Source organism: Marmota flaviventris, chromosome 10 (assembly GCF_047511675.1).
Source record: "Marmota flaviventris isolate mMarFla1 chromosome 10, mMarFla1.hap1, whole genome shotgun sequence".
Classification (NCBI taxonomy): Eukaryota; Metazoa; Chordata; class Mammalia; order Rodentia; family Sciuridae; genus Marmota; species Marmota flaviventris.
Window position 1 is genome coordinate 21,498,680 of NC_092507.1, and position 25,213 is coordinate 21,523,892.

At 38.8% G+C, this 25,213-nt stretch overlaps 1 protein-coding gene across 10 annotated transcripts in view; it reads left to right on the top strand.

Moving 5' to 3' along the window:
• Epb41 (erythrocyte membrane protein band 4.1) overlaps window positions 1-25,213 on the top strand; it is a 155,550-nt gene that overhangs the window by 123,741 nt on the left and 6,596 nt on the right. For 9 of the 10 annotated variants that reach the window (XM_071617546.1, XM_071617545.1, XM_071617547.1 and 6 more), the window contains 2 exons: window positions 15,756-15,884; window positions 24,074-24,175. In XM_071617546.1, the coding sequence (XP_071473647.1) occupies window positions 15,756-15,884; window positions 24,074-24,175 (231 nt within the window). Of the gene's footprint in view, window positions 1-15,755; window positions 15,885-24,073; window positions 24,176-24,875; window positions 24,999-25,213 lie in introns of those variants that run through there. The other variant, XM_071617551.1, reaches the window with a different exon arrangement.

Sequence of the window (25,213 nt, forward strand, 5' to 3'; positions counted from 1 at the left end):
GAAAGATACTTTAGGGGTGCTTTTCCCATCCTCTGTGGTTGATATCCTAGAAGATCACAGTGCCCTGACCTTTACCTTAGTCAGAATCCTCTTTCAGGTGAATAATAGAATTAGGCATTCCAAAGATTAAAGGAAGGGAAAGGCACAGAGTCTGAACTCTCTCTTCAGGTCCCCAAATCAATGAAGGCATTTCAGCATCTCATTTTCTTCTCTACTGTCTCCTGTCATTTTTTAAAACAGAGTCTTCAGGCTGGGGATGTAGCTGAGTGGCAGAGTGTATGATTAGCATTCTCAGTGCCCTGGGCTCCATCCCAAGCACTGCCATTTAAAAAGACAGAAAGAAAATAAAAATAAAAAATCTTCCTGTGTATAGGATTCTATCTCAACAGAAAAGGAATTACAGACATGGCGCCAGGCGTGGTGGCCCATGCCTGTAATCCCAGCTGCTCGGAAGGCTGAGGCAGGAGGATTGCAAATTCAAAGCCAGCCTCAGCAAAAAGTGAGGAGCTAAGGAACTCAGTGAGACCTTTCTCTAAATAAAATATAAAAATAGAGCTGGGAATGTAGCTCAGTGGTCAAGTGCCCCTGAGTTCAATCCCCAGTATATACATTAAAAAAAAAAAAAAAAAAAAAAGGACATGGCTACTGCCATCCATTCATTTATTCTTTGCCTACTAGCAGGGATGCAGAGGCATAGATCCCTCTCTCCCTCTCTCCCCTCCTATGCTTGGCTCTTCTCTACAATATCATTTAAAGATTTAGAGACCATTTAGAGGCTAGTCTTGCAGCCTATGCTTACATCATCCCCCAAGAAAACACATTACATCTGAGTCTGTGTATAAATCACCTTTATATTACGTCAAATCAGTTTTCCTCCAGCTTTTACTTATTGATCTGAGTGCAGGGATTTTAAGGAGTTTTCTGTCTTCCACATGATAGTTCTTCACATAGATAAAGATAATTCTCATACTGGAATTAATCCCAGTTCTTGCCCTTAGGTAACTTAGTTTTCCAGATCTATCCCAGCCTTCCTCCTAGCATGTTGTCCTTTCGCTCTCTTTCTTTCTTTTTCTAGTCTTTCTTGTTTTATTAGCCCTTTCCTCTTGGCTATGTTGCCCACAGATTGCTTCCCTGCAATTTATTAAGCTTGGTTGCCCCTCTTTCCCTACCTCCCTCTCCTTCCCTCTCTTCCTTTCTCCCTCTCTTCCTTCAGAGATTTTGAAATTCCTAGTGTTCCTAGTTTTTCATAGATAAGAGTAGAGGTGGAATAGTTTAATATTCTTGGAAGCTTCTTATGGCCCAGAATCTGTTGACAGTATCACTGTTAGGTTTTGAGGAAGCACACTACCAGAGCCTGCGTGCTAAGGTCTGCTTTCCCTCTTTGTCAGTCTGACTACCTTGAGTGCCCCCAGGTGATTGGGTTTATACTACAGTATTATGATAAGATTATGGAAACATACTTTCTGTTTAATATTCTGATTAGGATTTAGATCCCCACCAGAAAATGTGCTATTAAATATTTGAAAAGTTAACTCATCTCCTAGTTGTGTTTCCTCAAACCTATAAGATTCTTGGGTCTGGGTATATTAGAGGTCTGGGTATGTTCCCTTTCTTTGCCCATCTATCACTTATGTATCCTGGCTACCATGTTGTCTCATATATGGCATACATTTGTAAAAACTAAATTAAATGATTAATAACAGATAGCAATGGATAGAATCTCTTGTATTGAGACATAAATTTGTGCCAAATTAATTACCACATACCATATGGCTTGTCTCCAAGAATCCTATGTGATCCCTGGTTTACTTAAGGATTTTTCAATCTCTGTGTGACTCTATGGTAAATGTCAGTCTCTCTTGTAATTTGGTTCAATAAAAGCCCTTATCCTTCACCACAGCTACTAATCAACTATTTTCACTCTAGAATACAAGACAGCAGGCCAGGAAGGATGGTGCAGACCTGAAATCCCAGCAACTTGGGAAGCTGAGGCAGAAGTTTGAGGCCAACCTGGTAACTTAGGGAGAACTTCTCTCAAAGATTAAAAAAAAAAAAAATTAAAGTGCTGAGGATATGGCTGAGTGGTAGAGAACTCCTGGGTTCAATCCCAGTACTACACACACATATCCACATACACAAAAAGATGGATACATGTCTGTTTAAACTCATCTTGGAATGTTTTACATGATATAAAAACACCAAATGTATCAAACTATCCTGGGTTTTGTACATCATATGGATCAGAGGTTGCAAACTTTTTCTACAAAGGGCCAGATAGTAAATACTTTCAAGTTTGCAGGCTGTTTTACAACTACTCAGCTTTGCATTGTAGAGTGAAAGCAGCAAAAGCTACCTAATATGAATGACCATGACTATGTTCCAAAGTTTATTTATGAACACTGAAATTTGAATTGCATACAATTTTTATGTATCACTAAATATTACTCTTCCCTATCATTTAACATTGTAAAACCATTCTTAGCTCAGAGCCATCAAAAACAAAGAGAAGGTAGAATTTGGCCTGTTGGGCATAGTTTCTGACCTCTGATTCAGATCAGGAAACTAATTAATTACATTTTTTGCCTTTGTACCTTTGAAGAGCTGAAATTGTTATCATCTTTATTTACTATCAAAGTATTCTTGTCTTATTTATGATTAGAAATGGAAACCAAAAGACAAGCCTTTCGTTTCTGATTATCTGATATTAGGGTACACCTTGAGTGGAATCTAAAATTCTATAACCACCCTAAATTTACCTTCTCTTTAGCCATGTTTTATATATATATATATATATATATATATATATATATATATATATATATATAATATTCACTGTCTTTACCATATTTATTTTATATATATATATATATATATATATATATATATATTTTTTTTTTTTTTTTTTTTTTACCCTTAGCATGTGATTTTTTTTTTTACTCTTAGTGTTCTAGGCAGATATACAAATTTAAGTTTGGGTATCTGTTAGAAACATTTTTGGAAAGGTTCCTCTTTCCCAATTATCTTCAATAACTTTTTAAAAGGTTCCTCTATATCTTACTATTTAAAAAATAAAAAGATACTTCTGTGAGGGGAATTCCCCATTTCCGAGAGCCTGTTTGGGCAATAGAGATCAGTAAATCAGGAGAAAATAAAATAAGATTCTTTTGGAAGTGGCATTGTTCCCTATTTGACATGGTTGTAAAATCTGAAGGGTTACCAGGATCCTTTAGCCCTGATACTCAGTTGAACAAAGTATTTATCCACTAACAGTTCAACAAGGCTTTTAAACCTACAGAAATCTGCTAAAGAACTTCTCTTTTCCAACATTTTTTTAAATATTTTTCTCACATTAATTGTTCTGTTAATATGTAAATTTATCATGAATAAATCTTATTACAAATCAGATTCTGTTTGCTACTAATCATTAGGGAAGTAGGAGGAGCCAGTAATGCCATGCATAGCCCCACTATGGAGAAAGGAGTGGGGAGGGAAACAAACAGCTGCTTCCACTGATAAGCAGGAGATGCCTGTCGGCCAAGTTTTCTAGGAAAGTTCTCATGCTTTTTGTGTATTTTCACTCTTCTCTGTGGTCCAGTAATTGCCTTTGCTTAGTCCTAGACAGAGACAACCTCTTTGTGTGTATTCGGTTCTCTAAATATTGTTTTAAATCAGCTTGGAACTCATTTGACTTATTTATGTCAGATTTTAAAAACAATTTTTCCTAACCAATTTAACCAGTCACTACAACACGTGTAATTGTCACATCCGTTAAAAACATTTTAATGTGCTGAATTTGCCTTTTGTGGCTTTTTAAGGCGTTGTACAAATTAGTAGTTATTAACCATCCAATATTGCCACTCTGATCAGACTGAAGATTGAGAGTGGAGTGGGTGTGGGTATGTGGGTGCAAGGAGAGCTTGTTCCTGTGATGTGGAATTCACGGAAGGTGTACTGCTTTCCCTCTCACTTCACCTCAGGTAAACCTTCTCTTGCTTTCACAGCTCCAGATGTTATTATATCATTCAGGCCATTATTTAAAATCAACACTCCACATTTTGAAGTGGTCTGTTTTCTAGCTTCAAGTATGTACCTTGTGGCCATGTCTGAGTAATATGAAAATGTTGTAGTGTTTCTTCAAAGCCACATTCCTTCAAGGAATTTGTTGATAATGTTAGCACAGAAAGCCATTTTCATTATTGTAGGTTTTTTCAGGAAGAGAAGACACCGTTGATATCTAAGAATAGTTTTCTGTTGCTTTTATTTCTGTGGAATAGAGATACTGTTTTCTAGGTATTAAATTGGGGTATAATTTTTTAAATGCTTATTAAGACTTTAATCATTTTTTAGAACTGGAACTTCTGTGAAAGCTTACTGACAACTTTAATTTTGTTTCACCTGAAATAACTAGAATTTTTGTGCTGGTTATAGCTCCTTTCTCTCCATCTCCATCACTGCACCCCAGCCCTTCATAGTATTATGAAATGCAACTGACCGCCAAAGATTTCTGGTCTCCTAGACATGTTCAGTATAACCTTTAATATTTGCTCAAGCACTTTGACTTCTACAGATCTGTTCAGGTGTGAGAATGTTCATTTGATCTGTGGAGTCCTTGCTGGTGAGTGCAGTGTAAAGGCAAAATTTTCTATTACCTAATAGTTAAAATTTTGCACACAGGCATGATTTTTTTAAGCTGTTTGCTTTTACATTCACCTACTCTGGGGATAATCTAATAACAGCACTTTTTTAGGAAATTGTAAAATCTATAGGAGCTGGGGGTAGGGCTCAGTGGTGCATCAACTTGCCTAGCATGCTCAAGGCCAGATTCCATCCCCAGCACCACAAAAACAAACAAAAAACTATGTTTGAAGGATAATCATAATTAGCAAATGACATTGGCTGGCATTCATTAAAGAAAGGCTGCATTATGGAGTTATTTTCATGTAATAAACAATTTCACCAATTCTAATAAAAGCCAGTGTCTTCCTGAGTAAGCTTCTATCCAGATTCTATCCAGATGTAAGCTTTATGTACTGGAGAATAGCAGTGCACCATGAAAGTGACTCTGAGCTTCATGGAGAAACTAGTGAGCACCTGTAAGGACGTATTTCTAGCTAGGGACCTGCACATACAGATATTAAAAAAAAAAAAAATGGGTGAGGGTGTCTCAAAGAGAGAGGAAATTGGAAGAGTAAAAACATATTGTGTGATTCAGAATGGCACAGTAGAAGGGAAAGACAGAATTTTGAAATCATCTTTTGCTAGCCACATGGTAACTCTGTTGTTAGTTTATCCCCATCTTGATCGTTTGTAATTCTAATGTTCTTTTTGAAACTGCTAGCGGCCTGAGTTTTCCACTGAAAAGTGTACCAAAACTATGATTTATCAAGCTTTGGGGGTGGGGGGACCGGGAATGTTTTTCTTTTCAGTAATTTTTGTTCTTTCCTCATTTGTTTCCTTTTTTGGCTGAAGAATGGGCTACTGCTGTTTGACTTGTCATCTTTATGTGCTGTTTACATATGGCTTTTACAAAAGAAGCCATTACCACATCTGATTTATCTTTTATTGCAAGTGCCCATTGAAAAGCATTTGTTTTAAATGAAATGTTTCTTTTTTAACCTCCAAGTTGATGTTCCTACTGATTATTATACAACCAATGGAAATACTGATAATATTTTTTTCAAAATAGGAAAGAGATGATAAACATTTATAAATTTATAATGTCTAGAGACATATGTTTTGTTTTTCTAGACCCTTTCCATAGGCATTTAAAGCCATTCTTTCCAAACTTGCCCTGTTTTGTTAAAAGAGAATAATTTATTGTAGGAACAGAGCACTCGCAATTAACTGATCTTATCAGGATTGGATTCTACATTTTTTAGCTTGCATGTTGCAGATCATCTGGGGATATTATTTAAATACATTGTTGACAATTTAAGTGACTGTAATATTTATTGTTTACTTTAGTTAAGAACCAGGAGCTGGACTCTTCTGCTGGGTTTCTTCCTTCTGTGCTTAGCAAGATAACCTCGGTTCCTGCTGGTTCTGTGGGCATTTGCAGTGCAAAGCATTTCTTACTGGGTTTGCAAAGCAAGGGTAATGTGCTCTGTGGGTGTATGTTGTCTGTGCATTCCCCCAACCCCAATTCTACTGCCACCCCAGTTCACCCCTTTTCTCTTATTAATACTTATTTTTAGCTGGGCAGTTTGGATCATATCTGTAATTGCAGCTATTCAGGAGGCTGAAGCAGGAGGATCTCAAGTTTGAGGTCAGCCTAGGCAACTTAATGAGACCCTGTCTAAAAATTTAAAAAACATAAAGGGCTGGGGAGATAGCCTAGTGGTGGAGTTTCCTTGGGTTCAATCCCCAGGACTGCAAAAACAAAAACAAAACTTGTAAAAAATCTTATTTAAAAGTCTAACAGATCCCTTCTTCCTAAAGCATAGAAACACTCATCAAACTTTCATGTGCTAACTTCCCCCGAGATATTTGTGTTTCAGCAAACCGCAAAGTCATGGCCAAGATGATGGTAACACTTCAGAGTTGATCATACCATTATACAAGGCCTTGTTATACAAGTTTCTTTTTATTTGACAAAATGTAAAATAGAATGAAGCGATTGTGAAAATCAGTGGTAGTTTTAATAGATGTGGTAGACTTGTTTACATTGTGTAAAGTGACTATAGAGTTAAAATTCCAAATCTCAGGCTTTCTTCTTGGGGAAAATGTATTGATTTTAGGAAGCGAATATGTGGGTAATAACAAAATAGAAAGATACACTTCTAGGCTTAGAGCAGTGAGACTATTATGCTTTAAAGGGGTTGTAGATTTTGTGACTAACTCGGAAGTATTCTCCCCATTTTCTTTCTTAACAAACAGTATATTTCTCACAACTAGTCATGAAAAATAGCCTATCCAGGGCTGGGCTGTGGCTCAGTGGTAGAGCACTTGCCTAGCATGTGCGAGACCCTGGGTTCAATCCTTAGCACCACATAAAAATAAATAAAAGAAAGGTATTGTGTCCAACTATAACTAAAAAATAAATATTTTTTTTAAAAATAGCCTATCCAGTATCTTTCCTGAGAATCTTGACCTAGGAATACATATTAAATATCCTCATAACTATTTTAGTTCTTCTATCACAATTTCTTTCTTCAAGGCTCTAGCTCCCAGTGTTCTCTAAAATATACCGAGGACAAGGGCTGGGGGTGTCACTCTATGGTAAAGTATTTCCTAGCATGCACAAGGCCTTCAGTTCCATCCCCAGCACTACCATCAAAGAAATAAAACATACACACACTGAGGACCTGGTTAAGAACCTGCTAACAAAAGCTAAAAGGAAGACCAACCTTAGTTAAATTTGTAGTCTTGGCCCACTGCAGGTATTCCAGAAACACTTATTTCCATGTAGGGACTAGATGTCTTTAATGCTCTAGTTCATGCATCTTTGCCAAAAGTAATACTTTAAGAAATATAAATAGGGGCTGGGGATGTGGCTCAAGCGGTAGCGCGCTCGCCTGGCATGCGTGCGGCCCGGGTTTGATCCTCAGCACCACATACAAACAAAGATGTTGTGTCCGCCGAAAACAAACAAAAAAAATAAATATTAAAAATTCTCTCTCTCTCTCTCTCTCAAAAAAAAAAAAAAAAAAAAAAAATATATATATATATATATATATATATATATATATATATATATATATATATAAATAGGGGCTGGGAAAGCCACTCAGAGGCTCTGGGTTCAATTCTAAGTGCACGCACACACACACACACCCCTCTACTTGTGTGTGTGTATATGTACATATATGTGATAGATGTGAAGTAAGATAGTGTTGATCCACAGTATATATCACTAATCTAACAAAATTATTTAGATCAGTGTTGGGATATTTGATCATTAATATTCATACTCCCAGTTGCTGTCACGACTTTGGCAGGAGAGTGACCATTCCCAGTACTTGTCCTCACTGTTCCAGAGGCAGACATCTAATGGGAATTATACCGAGGAATTAAATCACAGAGACAACCACATTTTAAATTCACATTCTTAAGCATACCCTGACATCTCTAAATCAGAAAACATTAGGTAAAATATAATGACTTTGCAACTTCAATTTGAGCTACTTCTTTTCCACATAGATGTATTCAGACCATCATCATTGACTTTGACTTTCAAAAACCAACTTGTGGACTGGGGTTGTAGCTCAGTGGTAGAGCACTTGGCTAGCATGTGTGAGGCTCCGGGTTCCATCATGGCTCCAAAAAGAAAAAGAGAAAGAAAAATTTTTAAAAAACCAACTTTGGCAAATTACTAAGGTTTGATATTGTATTTATAAGATTATTTTTATGCTATTTAGCAGCTGACGTTTCTTTTCATTCTTTCTTTTAAATTCTCTTCCTTTAGGAACCTATTAAGATGTACTTTAGGGCTGGGGATGTGGCTCAAGCCATAGTGCTTGCCTGTCATGCATGCGGTCCGGGTTCGATCCTCAGCACCACATACAAATAAAGATGTGTCCACCGAAAACTAAAAAATTCTCTCTCTCTCTCTCTTAAAAAAAAAAAAAAAAAAAGATTTACTTTAAACTTTACTTAAAGTACAGGACATTAAAGAATTTTCTGCACTTACTTCATAAATTGTTGACCAGTGTCTTCAGGTTTTAAAGATCAATTCACTACTGAAACCAAAATACAGGAAGTTGTATAAGAAGATAATAAGAAAACACTTATTATTTTAGTATACCTTAAGGTCTTTTACATATGTACAGTGGCACACATAGTAAAATATAATCTTTCAATTAAACAATTTTTAATATCTTTATTTTATTTATTTTTTTATGTGGTGCTGAGGATCAAACCCAGGCTAGGCAAATGCTCTACTACTGAACTACAACCCTAGCCCAGGAAAATATTTTTTAAATGCGTGAGAAATGAAACATGGCACATTATAAGAGGAGGCTTGGTCTTTAAAGTTAGCGGGTTTTGCCTCCTTCCTCCTTCGCGACATCTAATCCTGGCCCTGAGGCGAAAGTGCTTCCCTGAGGTTTCCTGCAAGCTTGGCAGTGCTGCTGCTGCTGTTCTTCATTTGGTCCTTATCTGTCTGCCTAAGGTTTTGTTATATATAGAAAGAGAAAAGCAAATGGACCTTTTTTCTTCCTTTTAACAGAGAATGGAGTTGTTTTTTTTTGTTGTTGTTTTTTTGTCACCACCCAAAGGTAAAGTTGATCTTCACTAAGTAAGGAACAAGTGACCAAATGGATGTGGGAAAATTACTATACAGATTCCCCTGGAACAACCCAGATGGCTCTTGCTTAAGTAACAAAATTTTGGAAAGGTTTTCAGGATGTATTTTCACTGGGATTCTTGTAGAAGAAAGTAGTCATACAAACATAACTGTGGTTCCTTTGATAATCTCTTCAAATGAATAAATCTCTTGATCAAAAATAACCTCAAAAGCAGGTTTAATGGAAGGACAGCAAAATACCTGTTGTTAACAGTATCTGGGATCCATACATCAAGGAAGGGGAATTTATAACTCGTCATGGCACGTATATACACAGGGTTTGAGGAGTCTGAGACATAAATCCCTTTGAGTAAATAGAAAGCCTTTGACAAAACAGAAAATACTGAGTTATCATGCTTAGTAGAAACCATCAGCTTTTTAAATGAAATTGAGAATCTTTAGTGCCCATGTTTAATTAAACATTTGTCTAACCTGGTGTGGTGTACCCCTGTAATTCCATTAGACCTTCTTTTCATATTCTTGGAACCAACTAGGTATCACTGCAGTACTTCATGCAGGTAGCAGGTCTATTATTGAAGCATCTCTCTTCCTATAGATTCCCCCCATCAGTTAGGATAAGCAATGCCTAGATTAATACCTTTGAATCACATTAAGTCTCAATTTTGCCTTTCTGTCACTGTGGATGGTTCATACACAGCCATATATCAATTGGTATTCCTGGCAAGATCCCTTTAAAGTTTCCAGGCTAATTTAGTTTATGCATTTGTGAGTCTTATGCAACCAGTGGCCCTTGCTGATGGTCATAGCCAGCAGCAAAAACTCTGCCAGTTAAAATTCTTCACTGATAATCATATACCAAATTCTGGATGTCTTATGTCAGGAGGACTTTATATCTTCTTTTGGCCAGAGTTATTTTCTGTCTTTTCAGCTTTTTCCTTATATTTAAAAATATAATATCAGTCACTAAGAACAGACTTTGTTAAGTGGACTTTGGACAGTCATTATACTTCTTGAAATTAGAGTCAGATTTGATGTGTATTCTTTTGAACATAATAGGACATTTCCTTTGGTCCTACGTGAAATGTCTTCTGCTGCCTTGGTTAGAAGATGGGCTTTAGAACTAGAAGCAGACCAGAATCCAAGCCCTAGTGCCATCACTTCCTAGCTCTAAGTTGCTTAACTTGTGCATTTCTTTGTTTTTATAAAATTGGGAAAATTACTCCTTCACAGTGAGATTGTAGAGAATTTAAATGAGAAAACATGTTAAAGTGATTAATGCCTGGTAAACATGCGTTATATTAGTTTTTCTCTTATTTTACTGACAGAAAAGATAATACACTAGACTAGACAATGGGGTCTGGTCAAATGAGCCACTGTTTATGTTCTTTCTAAACATGCCTTTCTAAATGTTTCAGTTATTAAAATAGCATGAGACAAAGCAGAACCTGGATTTAATATACCTTTAACAAGTTTTTACTGAATATCTGTTTTGTGCCAAAAACTATATAAGAAAGATATGAAGCCAAGTTAGACATAGTAAGGATAAGGATGTTCTTATTCCCCAAAGTCCAACGGAAAAGACAGGTGATACCAGTAATGAGGGTATAATGAGAACCGAACAGGAATGGTATCTAACTACACTGTGGACACTCAGGAAAACTCCCAGAAGAACTGATACTTGAGCTAGGCATAGACTTCCAACCAGAAGGAACAATATTCACAAAATAATGGAGGCAGAAGAAAGCTCGCTGTGTACTAGAAACTGCAAATAGTTTTGAGTTAATGGAGTGAAGGCTATATGTGGATGTACAGCAGTATGAAGCTAGAGGGAGAGGTAGGGGTCAGATTTTGAAGGATTTTCCATCTTATTATTAAAGTGTTTGGACTACAACCAAAAGGCAGTGAAGATCTGCTGAAAGGTTTTAAGCTGGAAAAATGGAGGTTTCAGTGCTTCATGTTAGAAATAAACACTTTAGCAACAGAATGGAGGATATATTCAAAGAAGGTTTGAGGTGAAAAAAAAAAAGAAGAAGAAAAACTGTTGAGAGTTTCCGTAATAATATGGGTGAGGCATTGTAAAAGCTTGAATGGAGGTAGCAAATGTGGTAATAAAGACAGGCAGACAGATAAAGGGAATATTAGAATAGAATAAAGATGACTTGGTTATATAATCTCCGGTGGATTAAGGAAGGCGTTGAAGATGACTCTCAGGCATGGAGCACTGGATAGATGACAGTACCATTTACCAATGTAATAGAGATAATGAAGGAAGCTGGGGTGAAAGGTGCAGGCCGTGGTTGGGTGAGTTTAGTATAGGGCATGCCTTCGAGGATGGTTGGTAAATCATGGTCTCTGTTGTCCAAAAGATCTAGTCAGCAGAGCCAACTGAAGAGGTGAATTTGACCATAGGTGAGAGTGCTATAAATGGTAATCCAAACCAGCTGTTAACAGTTTTCTTTTTATTTCTAATCTAGCACATATTTGGTGCTCAGTAAATATTTGTTGAGTTGAAAGTATAATGGCTACAACCTTAACCCTGATCTCTTATATATATGCTTTGGGGGAATAAAGAGATTGATCTAGTTGTAGACAACTTTGTGGCACTTGACAACTGTGGGTCAAGTGGTGCTAGCCTAAGCAATGTAATTAATTCACAAATAGCTCCTCCTCCTTCTCCTCCCCCTCCTCCTCTTCCTCTTCCTCCTCCTCCTGGCACTGGGTATTGAACTCAGGGGCACTTGACCATGGAACCACATCCCCATCCCTATTTTGTATTTTATTTAGAGACAGGGTTTCACTGAGTTGCTTAGTGCCTCACAGTTGCTGAGGCTGGCTTTGAACTCATAATCCTCCTGCTTCGGCATCCCAAGCTGGTGGATTTACAAGTGTACATCACCATGCCCGCTCACAAATAGCTTCTTGATGACAGACTGTTGCTTATCATTTGAGCAGATTGGCACCAAATTGGCTCTTATTTGATTTTCCTAGGTATTTTTCTTATTATTAGTCAGCCTTCCCAGTTGTGACAGGTTTGGAGAAGCCTTGAAGTTCCTTTCCATGTGAGTGGGGTTGGATACCCTGTTCCACAGAGCTAGGGCTAGCCTACAGCAATCCGAGAAAGCCTATTTATTTATTATTAGCTAATCTGTTTTTGAACAACCTCAAAAGAAATGGTGAGATAAGTGCCCTAAAAGTAGTATGGCATGCTGTGTGTCACAACAAATTAAATCTTTTGTGCTCCAGGTCCTCTTATATTAGAGGTGCCCTGCTAATCATTTGGTTAAATTAAATGAATCAGTCTGATGCATTAGAATTTACAAAAAAAAAAAAATGTTTTCATGTTATTGTATTTGATCTTCAGACCTCTACAAGTCCAAGTTTCATTCTCATTTTAAGTATGAGGAAATTAATATTCTATTGGTAATATACTATTGGCAAGAATGTTTTTTGTGTCTCTGATCTGCAGACAGAAACAGCCCTGTTGTCAGTTTCTCAATTCTGTTCTTCATGTTCCAAGTCGTATGCATCCTCAGTGATTATGAAAGCACCACTTACTCTGGACTCAGCTCGTGCCTGTTGAGATGCTCTTGTGTCACATGTTTCAAGAGGGTGGAGGAGTGAAGTTGGCCCGGAGTTCCTGGTGCAGGGCGTCTTTTCTTGCCTTAATAGAGCACTGGTTTATATTCACCACAAGTAGGCTGGCTCACAGAGTTAGGAGTAGCAGTAATTTTAAAAAATATAATAAACGCATGTAACATGGTTTGAGCACTAAAATATGTACACTGGTTCAAGCTTAGTCATTGATTCCAGGAATACATTCTTAAAAGAGTCCCTTTCTATTATTAGGTTCCTCTGTGGCATGTAATATGGTAAAGTGACCTTACCAGAAGTTAAGGCCTTAAGTGGCTTCTTTACATATGCACATTTCAAGCGAGCACGTGTAGACTGTTGCTTGCCACTGCCTTTGGCTTCACTTAGATTGTTCATTTTTCCAAAGGTTCATGGGAATTCCTCCTCCTCCTCCTCCACTTAGAGCACTTGATGTTTCTTTAAACCTATAGGAATAGGTGCATCTTCTGTAGTGCTATCATCTTCTCCCCGTACTTTTTAAAAACTATTTTTTTCTGTGATGAGAAGCATTTAGCCCAGGAGGAAACTGTGTTTCCAGAATTTATCTCTCTCATAAATTGAAGTGTTTTGTCATTCATCTGTGAAGAAACACATCTCAGCTGCTGGTCATTTGTATTGTTTTCAGAGAAACATTTCACTATTTTGGATAGCACGTCTGATGTTGTGACCATGATTAGAGTGTCTGCTACCTGTGTCTCTCTCTTCCTGCCAATCAAATCTAGATTTTAGCTTCTCTGTTTGGAATTAGCATGATGATGCCTGAAACTCAGAGATATTTTTCAACCTGATCAGCTTCTCAAGAACATGTTATGATTGACTCATAATTGTATTGTGTCCTGTGTATAGTAATGAGTTAGGTATTTAGGAATGACAAAGTGACTTCTATAAGTATTCTCCTGAAGAGAATATGTTATACAGCCAAGATCATAAGACTACAAAGTGCTAAGTACTGTATGAGGCACATGGGAATTAATTCTCAGATTAACAATGTTACAGAAATATGACCAAAATGAATTGGAGTTGCTTAAGCTGCAGATAAATGTAGCAAATGGCAGCAGTTCTTGCTTTTGACTACCTCAGAGCCGAGATTCTTGCTTTATATTAACATTGGTGAGGCATCTTAAAAATCATTGTTGATTCTCAAAGTTCATTATGTTCCACCGCTTATTCCTAATCTTCTTGTTTTTATATGTGTTCGTTCATTTGTAGAGTATAAATGGCATTCGCACCGAGGAGGTGGCTGTCGTGACAAAAGGGTCATCTACTAACCCTGACTCTGAATGGGAGGGCCCCAAGCAGTTGGTAGTTCCTAGTGAGAGCCAGATGACCACCCCATCGGCGTCTCCACAGAGCTTTAAACTTGGCTCCCTCTCCACAAGCAGCAAGGAGACAGAGGAGAAGGAACAGGGGGCAGCTGGCTCTCCTGATACTAAGGAGATGCCAAGAGGCCCAGGTGGGGAATGTCCAGGAGTGGAGGGACAGGCCAGTGTCTTAACACCCTCAGTAACACCAGCTTCCTGTCAGCTGCAACTTGGTGAAAAAAAGGCAGACAGTAGTGAAGAACATGTCACACCAGGAGAGCCACTTGGAAAACAAAACGGATCATTTCTTGACTTACGTGTGGGTACCCAGTTCCCCACCCTCATTCGAAGTTTCCAGGTAGTGACTGATTGGATGACTCAGGTGTAATGACTCTCTGGGAGAGGGCCAGAATCTGTCCTATGGAGGAGGTGGTGGTGGTGGTGGTGAGGGTAGCAGCTTCTCTTCTTTTTTTCTGCAAAATCACAAAGTAAAATTAAAGCCTTTGATTATAATAAAGAAATTAATTCAGAGGAATCAACTCTATGACTAGGTACCTTCTCCCCTGATAACTTAACAAAACTCTTGGGAATAAATTCCAGCTATTTACTTTATGAAGCTGGTGTAAGTATGTTCATCCATTAGTTGTTCAAGTAAGTATAGGTGAAGGAAAGAGGTGAATTTTGGAGACTTCCGTGGTGAGGAACCTTCAGTGTTCTGAGACCATGTTCAAAAATTTCCATGACTCCTCACAGGGGCAGCTGATCTTTTGATGAGATTTCAGGCCCCAAATAATAATCGATATACTATAGCCCCACTGCGTAGCCCACCACACCCACTGACCCTACTCCTAGGGGATTCCATGATTGTAGGCACTAATTCCCTGTGCCAAGGTGGATGGTCATTTAACCCAATCACAGTCCAGTGGTAGTTTTAAGGTGATTGGGGAAGGTGAGCAGATGGACAAGAAGGCCTTTGATATTCCACTAATGTTCATTCTTCTGAAATTCTGAGATTAATCACCAGGTGGTGGTAGAACTGATTTTTTTTCTTTCCAGTTTTTCAAATTCTGCTTCTTTTCAGTGAGCCCAGTGTGAATGTCTGACATTGATTTGAGAGAAGTTAATGAATCCCAGGGTAATGCATTCCAGTGCCTCTGCTGTTTCTTGTTCCGTTTTGTATTTAGTGGAGGAAATGTGGCCGATTTTCTTAATTATAATGGTACAGCCACAAGGACAAATGAAAGTGATGGCTATTTGGCAAATAGTTTTATATTCAAATTCTGAAGGTCAATCTGAAGTGTTTTATAATATAAGTCATAACTGTCTGATCTTAAAGTTTTCCATTAAGCTTATGAAAGTGATTACAGTAATGCTGCTTTTTAATATCCCTCATGATGTGACACCCTGTCGGGAGGACTTCGGAATAGAGTCCAAGACTTGGGCAGAGGAAACACCTTTGGAGATTCAGCTCACCCTTTGCTTGATTCTAGCTAAAGCTTTGATCAGATCAATGTCAGAAGGTTTAGTTCTTCAAGCCTTCAGCAAGACTCTGATAACTCTGTTACTTTACTACTTCACAGCCCCCACTGGTGAAGACTCAGACTGTCACCATCTCAGATACTGCAAATGCTGTGAAAAGTGAAATCCCGACCAAAGACGTCCCCATTGTCCACACCGAGACCAAGACCATCACTTATGAGGCTGCCCAGGTAGGACACCACAGGATGCTTCATAACAAAGACTGGAGTAGATACAACAAATGTTCACAGGATTTCTAATCATTTTCGGCAAATAATAACAGCTTTTTTCCTGGGAAGTTCTTTTTAGAAGGGATTACTGATCTGAGAATACCTTATTAAAAGCAAGATTGTTGTGGCTAGAGGTGTGGCTCAGTGGTAGATTGTGTGCTTAGGATGAGTGAGGCCCTAGGTTCAATCCTTAGCACCAACCAACCAACCAACTAACAAACAAAATTATCTTGGGTCTGACTGCTTATTTCCACCTAATTCACTTGGAAAGTCAATCTAGAGTGATGGTTAAGAATATGGGTCAGATAAACCAAGTTCATGTCTCAGCCCCTCCATTTTTTATTATTATTAATAATATTTATTTTTTAGTTGTAGTTGGACACAATACCTTTATTTTATTTATTTTTATGTGGTGCTGAGGATGGAACCCAGGGCGTCGCATGTGCTAAGTGAGCGCTCTGCCACTGAGCCACAACCCCAGCCCTCAGCATAAAATTTTTAAAAAGAGCTGAGGATGGTAGTAGCTCAGTGGTAGAACACTTGCCCAGTATGTGTGAGGCACTGGGTTTGATCCTCAGCACCACATAAAAATAAGTAAAATAAAGGTTTAAAAAATATAATAACAAAAAAGAGGGGCTGGGGATGCAGGATGGTGCTTGCCTAGCATGCGCCAGGCCCCAGTTCAATCCCCAGTACCTAAAAAAAAAAAAAAAAAAAATAGCCAGTCTTCCCAAACTTCTGTTTCTTTGGCTATAAATGGGGGATAATGTATCTACCCACTGTAAGATTTGGAGGAAGATTAGGTGAAATAAAGTCCAGAGTGTAGGATTTTAGTTTGATAAATGAGAAGTTGCTTAAAGTTCTCTGGTGGGGGTAATAAAGAAGCATAATTAAAGCAATGATCTTATAAGAGGGTTCCTAAAGCTGTGTGCTACATATATTAAAGTTGGGGGGCTAGAGACAAAATTATAACTAGGGTGGATCTGGGAAGATGCTTATAAAGAGCTCAAGTATAATCTTAGGAGAGGAGAGATAAATCAACCAAGATAGAGAGCCTGGCATGGCGTGCATGACGGTAATCTCAGCTGCTTGGGGGAGGCTGAGGCAGGAGGATCACAAGTTTGAGAAGCCAGCCTGGACAGTTTTCTTTCTTCTTCCTTCTTGTATTCATTCATTCATATATGTGTACAAATTGGGGATCCAACCTAGGACCTCACGCATGGTATGGCTGGGCAATTTAGTGAGACCCTATTTAAACAAAATTTTTTTTTAAAGGGCTCTGGGTAGAACTCAATGGTAGAGAACTTGCCTAGCATGCAGGAGACTCTGGGCTCAATCCCCAATACCTCCCCCTCAAAAAAAAATAAGAGTGAGAGAAAGAAAAATGAATGAGTAGGACTTGGCAATGAAGAGGACTGAGAAAAGGAAGGAATCAAAAATTAATTTAAGATTGTGTATGCTATTATGCCAGAGGATGTAGAAAATGAATTACTTACATATGGGAAGGAATCCCTTTAAACTCTCACTACCATGGAAACAACCTAAATGTCCATCAGTAGAGAGCTGGTTAAGTACATTATGGAACATCTAATTAAGGTAATTCTACGTGGCTTCTGCATGGGAACGAGCTTCGTGATAAATCTGTGAATGCTGTGGTATGGTGTGAATAACATGCTACTGTTTGTGGAAGGGAAAAGGAAAGTATATATAGCTGTGTATGGAAGAGCTATGTGTGTGGGCTTGGATAGCAGTATACTCTCTCTGAATGGATACTACAAAAAACTAAAATAAAATAACAAGAAGTGTGCTGGCCTCTGATGAATGAAAATGAAACTGTGGGACTTCTGGTCAGAAGTAGGAGGGAGACTGCCTTTTCACTTTATACCATTTTGAAGTTTTTGAAGTTTGTAGCCTATACACACCCTCCCCCGCAAAAAAGTAATGGTTCAAAAGAAATTTTTCTAAAAATTAGGGCCACACGCTGCCCACAGAAGTCTATGCGGAAGAAAGCAGTCACTTCAAAATAAACTGAGAGAGATGGGGTTGGGGGAGGGCCCCATGGCTGCCCATCCGCTGAGCCCTGCTCCAGGGAGTCAGCTTGCTGAAGCTCCCAGGGAGTGGGGCCATATAAGCCCCAAGCCCAGAGCTGCATGCTGGAACTGTAGTGGCCATCTCCATGGACACAGTGTATGGCTCAAGCAAGCAGCTCAACAGCACTGGATGTGTACACCGCCTCAAGGGCTGCAGCAAGGCCAAACTGCTTGCAGTATGCTTGGGCAGCATGACCGAGGTCTACAGCTTGTAAGGGTCTGGATTCCTAGCTGTGTCTTCATGCAGGACTTGGCCCAGATGTTTGGGGGACCTCTTGCTCTTACCAGTATCCCCTCAGCTCTAACGTGGTTGACTTATCTATGCCTAGAAAGCTTAGGCTTGTTCATCCAGGCTGTGCCCTGGAAAGCACACAGCCATCCTCGAACAGAAGTACAGGCTCCTCCCCTCACAGGGGTCCTGCCTATGAAATTTGGAAGGACCCAAGGACAGTGCTGATACCTTGACCATCTACTGGTTGTTTACAAGGCCTCATTTGTAGAGGCCACTGGAGTCACATCACAAGCCCCACCTTTTAGGCAGTGCATCTTTTCTGAACACTAGACCAGAAGCTGCTGGTTTAGTCTCATACTGTGGGGGAAGGTTATATTTGTTCTGTAGTTGCATATATCAGCCAAAAGCTGGAAAAAAAAGAGATTAAGAACATTCCTAGGGTGGTCTTAATTCTGATCAGTTTCTTCTTTCCCTCCCTCTCTCTCTTTGAAATTAAAAAGTCAGCTGGGCACAGTGGGGCAAGCCTGTAATTCCAAGAATTTGGCAGACTGAGGCAGGAGGATCACAAATTCAAGGCCAGCCTTAGCAACCTAGGGAGGCCCTAAGCAACTTTGTAAGACTGTCTCTCTCTCAAAATTTTTAAAAAGGCTTGGAATGTAGTTCAATGGTAAAGCATCCCTGGGTACAACCCTCAGTACCTCAAAAAAAAATTTTAATTGAAAAATAATTTAAAGGATTTAGAATCTAATGAGAGCAATGTCTCTGGGTGATAGCATTTTAAGTTCAAGCCAGCTGGAAATGCTGGTGCAGTTTAAAAGTCAGGTGACCAAAGGCAGTTCCTCAAGCTGGAACCAGATTATAGAACCACATGCCAAAAACATTCATAGGAGAAAAGAGAGCCTTTTTAACAAATGGTACTAGGAAAACTGGTTATCCATATAGAGAGAATGAAACTAGACCCTTATATTTCAACTTGCATAAAAATCGACTGAAAATGAATCAAAGACCTAAGAATTAGGCTGTGTGCTGTGGTGCATGCCTTAATCCCAGTGGCACTAGGCAGAGGCAGGAGGATCGCAAATTCAAAGCCAGACCCAGCAAAATCAAGGCACCAAGCAGCTCAGTGAGACCCTGTCTCTAAATAAAATACAAAATAGGGCTGGAGATGTGGCTCAGTGGTCGAGTGCCCCTGAGTTCAATCCCCGGTACCAAAAAGAAAAGAAAAGGGGAAAAAAAGATCTAGGAATTAGACCAGAAACTAACACTCCAGTGTGTAAGCACAGGCAATAACTTTTTCAATAGAACCCATAAAGCTTGGGAAATAAAGCCAAGAGTTAATAAGTGGGTTGGCATCAAATTAAAAAGTTTTTGCACAGCAGAGGAAACAATTAAGAATGTGAAGAGAGAACCTATAGAATGGGAGAAAAATCTTTGCTAGCTATTCTTCTGACAGAGGATTAATATCTAGAATATATAAAGAACTCAAAAATTTAATGCCAAAAAATCAAGTAACCCAATTAATAATGGACAAATGAGTTAAAAAGATACTTCTCAAAAAAAAAAAGAAAGAAAGAAATACAAAAGGCCAACAAATAAAATATGTTCAATATTATTAGCAATTAGGGAAATGCAAATCAAAACTACACTATGATTTTCTCTCATACCTGTCAGAATGGCAGGCATAAAAAGTTCAAGTAACAACTGCTGGAGAGGATGTGGAGAAAAGGAACACCACTTGACACTATTGTTGGGATTGTAAATTAGTACAACCACTATGAGAATTTGGAGGTTCCTCAAAAAACTAGGCATGGCCACCATATGACCCAACTATACCACTCCTCAGTATTTATCCTGAAGAATTGAAGTCATCATACTACCGTGATATATGCATAGCCACGTTTATAGCAGCTCAGTTCACTATGGAACCAGCCTAGGTATCCGCAAACAGATGAATAAAGAAAATGTGGTCTGTATACCCAATCGAGTTTTATTCAGTCATAAAGAAAAACAAAATTTTGTCATTTGCAGGAAAATGGATGGAACTAGAGACCATATGCTAAGTGAAATAAGTCAAACTTAGAAGGTTAAGGGATGTATGTTTTCTCTCATATGCTACAGAAGCTAGAGAGGAAAAAGGAAGAGAAAGGTGGGAACAGGTCTCATGAAAATCAAAGGGAGATCAGTAGAGGAAAGGGACCAAGGGGTAGCGGGAGGGAAGAAAGAGGGAAATGTCTGGGAGTGACGGTGTCTAAATTATATTGTTATATTGTATGCATGTGTAAATATGCAACAACAAATCCCGTCCTGTGTACAGTTATAATGCATCAATTTAAAAAATGGGGGGGGGGGGGGCAGGGGATTGTAGAACCACACACCAAACATTTCCCTCCAAACCCGTGGGGCCAGTGATGTGGTTTGTTGTGATTGCCTGGTGGGGATAATTATCATTTTGGTCTAATGGTGGAGATTTGCTGGGGGCGTCCAAATTAAACAATATTGGAAACAAAAATCCTTTCTGCCAGGGACTTTTTCTTATTTATTCATGAAATAAGTTATAGCTAATTGTATGTATGATGTCTTTATTTAACTGTAGTGTTTACTCAGCACCTTTTATCTTTATTCATATGTATGCCAAATGTTAAACATAATTAATGTTGGACATTTGAACTTTTTTTTTTTTTAACCATAAAAAATGCTATTAGCCAGACACAAGTGGCACATACCTGTAATCCCAGCAGCTCACGAGGCTGAGGCAGGAGGATCTCGAGTTCAAAGCCAGCCTCAGCAAAGGCGAGGCCCTAGGCAACTCAGTGAGACCCTGTCTCTAAATAAAATACAAAACAGGGCTGGGGATGTGGCTCAGTGGTCGAGTGCCCCTGAGTTCAATCCCTAGTACCCGCCCCCCCCAAAAGAAAAATGCAGTTAAACATATTTTTAAATGGTTTTAAAAAATAATGTAAGAGAAATATAAAGTGAGCAAGATGCCTGGACAAATTACACCAGCTTTGGAGTTAGGGATACTTAATTTCAACACTTGCTAATTTTTGTTTGTTTGTTTAATATTTATTTTTTAGTTTTTTTGGTGAACACAACATCTTTATTTTATTTTATGTGGTGCTGAGGATCGAACACAGTGCCCCGCGCATGCCAGGCAAGTGCATTACCGCTTGAGCCACATCCCCAGCCCACTTACTAGTTTTTTGACCTTGGGCAAATCATTTAACCTTTTTGAACCTTAGTTTTCTCTTCTGGAAATTACTTTTTATAGAATTATTGAAATAAATATCATATTTGCCTGAGACATATATAGTAACTATTCAAAAATGGTAGTTCTTAGCAAATTGCATTTTATACATTGATCCTATTTTGTTTTAGCCATGCATAACAGTCAGCCAAGATACAAATTGCTTTTTAGGATTCATGTTAGACAGTGATGTGCAGTGGGAAAGAGTGTTGCCCATAGAATCAGATTTCCTAGGTTTGAACCTGCTTCATCACTTCCTACCTAGTGTGTAGTCAGGTTACTAAATTGTTCTGTGCCTCAGTTTCCTTGTTTGTAAAATGTGACTAATAGTTCTAGCTCACAGCACTGTTATGAAGAATAAATTAATATATGTAACATGCTTCCAAAGTGTCTGGCACATAATAAGCACCAGGTATCTATTTGCTGCTGTTGTCATTTACTGTAACCATTTCTGCTGCTTTTTTTTATTGTCTTGCTTGACAAGTAAGCACAAGTATCATTTTTTTTATTCACAATCTCCACACTTTGGAACAGGTGGTGAAATGAGATAGGGATCTGGGTTAGGTTTTTTATTTATGCCCACAAGTGTGCATTTGTGGTAAAATTTACATACTTTATGTCTGGCTTCTTTGAGTGTTGTGTTTCTTAGATTCATCTGTATTACGTGAATCCATAGTTCATGCTTATCTATGGCTGAATAGTACTCCATTGTATTAATATATCTCAATTTTTTTATCCTTTCATTTATTAATGAACAAGTGGGTTAGTCCCAGCTTGGAGTAAATGTGAATCAAACTGCTGTGAATATTCATGTACAAGTCTTTGTGTGGACATATCTTGGGTGAACACCTAAGAGTAGAATTCCTGGGTTATAGGGTAAGTGGGCGTCTATAAGCTGTTGTGAAAGCCACAGTATCATTTTTTTTTTCTTGGTTGTAGATGGACACAATACCTTTATTTTGTTTATTTAATTTGTTTATGTAGTGCTGGGGATCAACCCAGTGCCTCATGCATGCTAGGCAAGTGCTGTACGACTGAGCCATAACCCCAGCCTCAAAGCCACAGTATCATTTTGAGAAACATTGGTTAGAGGATCAAGAAAGGAAGGGGCCCCGTGTAGGAAGAATGAAAATAGTCAGCTGTAACAGTGTCGCCTCCATTTCCACCTTCTTCAGAGAGAGAGTAGAAGAGTGGGTGGGAGGTGGGGACAGTGACAGATTTATAGAGGAGAAGCTCTGCACAAAGCTTCAGCAGTCCTTGCATGAAAATTTATATTCTTACACTAGTTTATAAAGAACTTCTATTTCTATAATTTCTTTTGATTTTCACAACAGTGATATGGTATCTGCAGAGCACATATTACAGCATAATATGTGAAAACTATAAATGAGAAAACTAAGGCTCAGGAAAGGCAAACGACTTTCCCCGTCCCACAGCTAGTTACTGTCTGAGCTGGGACTCAAACTCCAGTCTTCACACAAGAAGTCTCTTGCCTGGTCTGCATCCTAGTTCAAACACCTACTAGGTTCTACTGTAGAACCTTGGACAAACTATTTGACCTCTCTGGGTCATACATTTCTTAACAGCATAGTGAATATAATAATAGTATCTTCTCATGATGTTGAGAAGCATCATTGAGACAACAGTTGCATGATGTGCTTGACACATAGTAGAAATGCAGTAAATGTTAGTTGAATCTGAATCTGGGCTAAAGAAAATGTTATTGAACTAATTCTATACCTGGTATGACTTAGGGGTCACAGTGTCTCTCTCTTTAATTTTTATCCAGATGCCCACCTGTAGAGGAACCCAACCAAGGACTCTGTTCCTTCCTTATTCTCTTCTCCTCCATCTGCCCCCCTCAATATCTCAGGGCTTTTGGGTAAATTAAATGTGGTCCTGTTCTTAAATATAATGCCAAGTAGTGGCACACACCTGTAGTCCCAGCTATTCTGAAGGCTGAGGCAGGAGGATCATCCAAGATCAAAATTCAGAACTAGCCAGGGCAACATAGCAACACCACATCTCAAAAGAAAAATAAAGCTGACAGCCTTTAAACAAATATACTTTTTTAAAAAACTACTTACAGGGCTGGGAGTGTAGCCCAGTTAGAGGGCTTGCCTACATATGTGAGGTCCTGGGTTCAATTCCCAGCAAAAAAAAAAAAAGAAAAAAAATTGTGGAAGTCATTTGTGAACTATAAAATGTACCTGTGACCTATGTATAGTATGTCACTCTTGTTGAACCTGTGACTGCACTCCTGCCTCCTCTTTCTGATCCACTCCTATCCTTGACGTGCTAAGAAAACCATATACATTTGACATTGTTAGAGGCGCCTTCTTCCCTGGGATTTATTCTATTAAGAGTTCTCTGTAGAACTAGGATGTAGCTTAGTGGTAGAACACTTGCCTTGTCTTGAGGCCCTGGGTTCAATCCCCAGTAAAACACATACACACCACAAAAGGTCACTATAAGGGAATTTGATTATTGCATTAGAATGTACCATTGAAGAGCACAGTTGCAGCCTGCAATATTTGCCAAGCTTCCTGAGAGGCATGATGATGAGTTGTAATTTCTTCTGCAGACTGAGGACAGCAATGGGGACTTGGACCCGGGAGTCTTGCTGACAGCCCAGACCATCACATCTGAGACCACAAGCAGCACCACCACAACTCAGATTACCAAGGTAACAGGCCAGCTAGAGCTTCCCTAGGGAATCCAGTGGCCTGTCGAGCTTGCTGTTGGCCCTGGGGAAGGAGGACCCTATTCCTATGGAACCAAATTATTCCAAGTGTCCCAGATAGAAAGACCCTGTTGCTTTCCCTGGCAGTAAATCAAGGAAGGCCCTGAGCGTATCCCAGCCCACTTGGTACTTTCACAAAGTCACATGTCGTCACTCTTTACAAATCTGTCTGTCTTTCCAGCTGTGCAGGTGCAGGTAAATTTAAAAATCAGCTTGGGCTGAGGGTATAGCTCTGTGGCAGAGTGTTTACCTACCATACTCAAGGCCCTGGGTTCCGTCCTCAGCACGCACGCACGCACACACACACACACACACACATACACACGAAAGTCAGTTTAAAGGCAGGAATTGTTGATTTAATAGTGATCATATTTTATTTCTAAGCCAAAAATCAGAACTCTGGGTCTAACAAAGAATTTTTATGTCATGTCCAGGGTTAGGGTCAGGGGAGCTATAGTTTGAGAGCTGAAATATTAAACTTACTAGGATATGGTCTATAGGAAACAATAGAGACAAAACATCTAAAATTGGAACTACCCTCAGAAAATCAAATTTACCTGCACCTGCTATAGTACTAGAGGAAAATGCATTTTCTCATGGGTAATAAATTCAGGTTCTTGACCAAGCTCTGTCATTAATACAGATGACTGATCTCAGTTTTCCTCATCTGTCATGGAAACCTACCAGCCTTCAGGAGATTATCTAAAATATCTTTTGACATCAATAACATGAAAGTAATTTTAAAATAAAAGATCCCAATTTCAAACTGTGTGGCATTTTTATTCATAGTGTATTCTGATTTTTTTTCCTCCTAAAAGTAATCAAATGGAAATATATAGAAGAACAAAGAGAGACACTTGTTTTGTTTACTTGCTGAATTTCTCTGGTGTTTGGGAGGAAGAAAAAAGGAGACAGTAAATGGAGAACCGTGGTTTTCTGTTCAGCTTATTAAAAATCTCAGTGAGCTCCAGGGTGGAGATG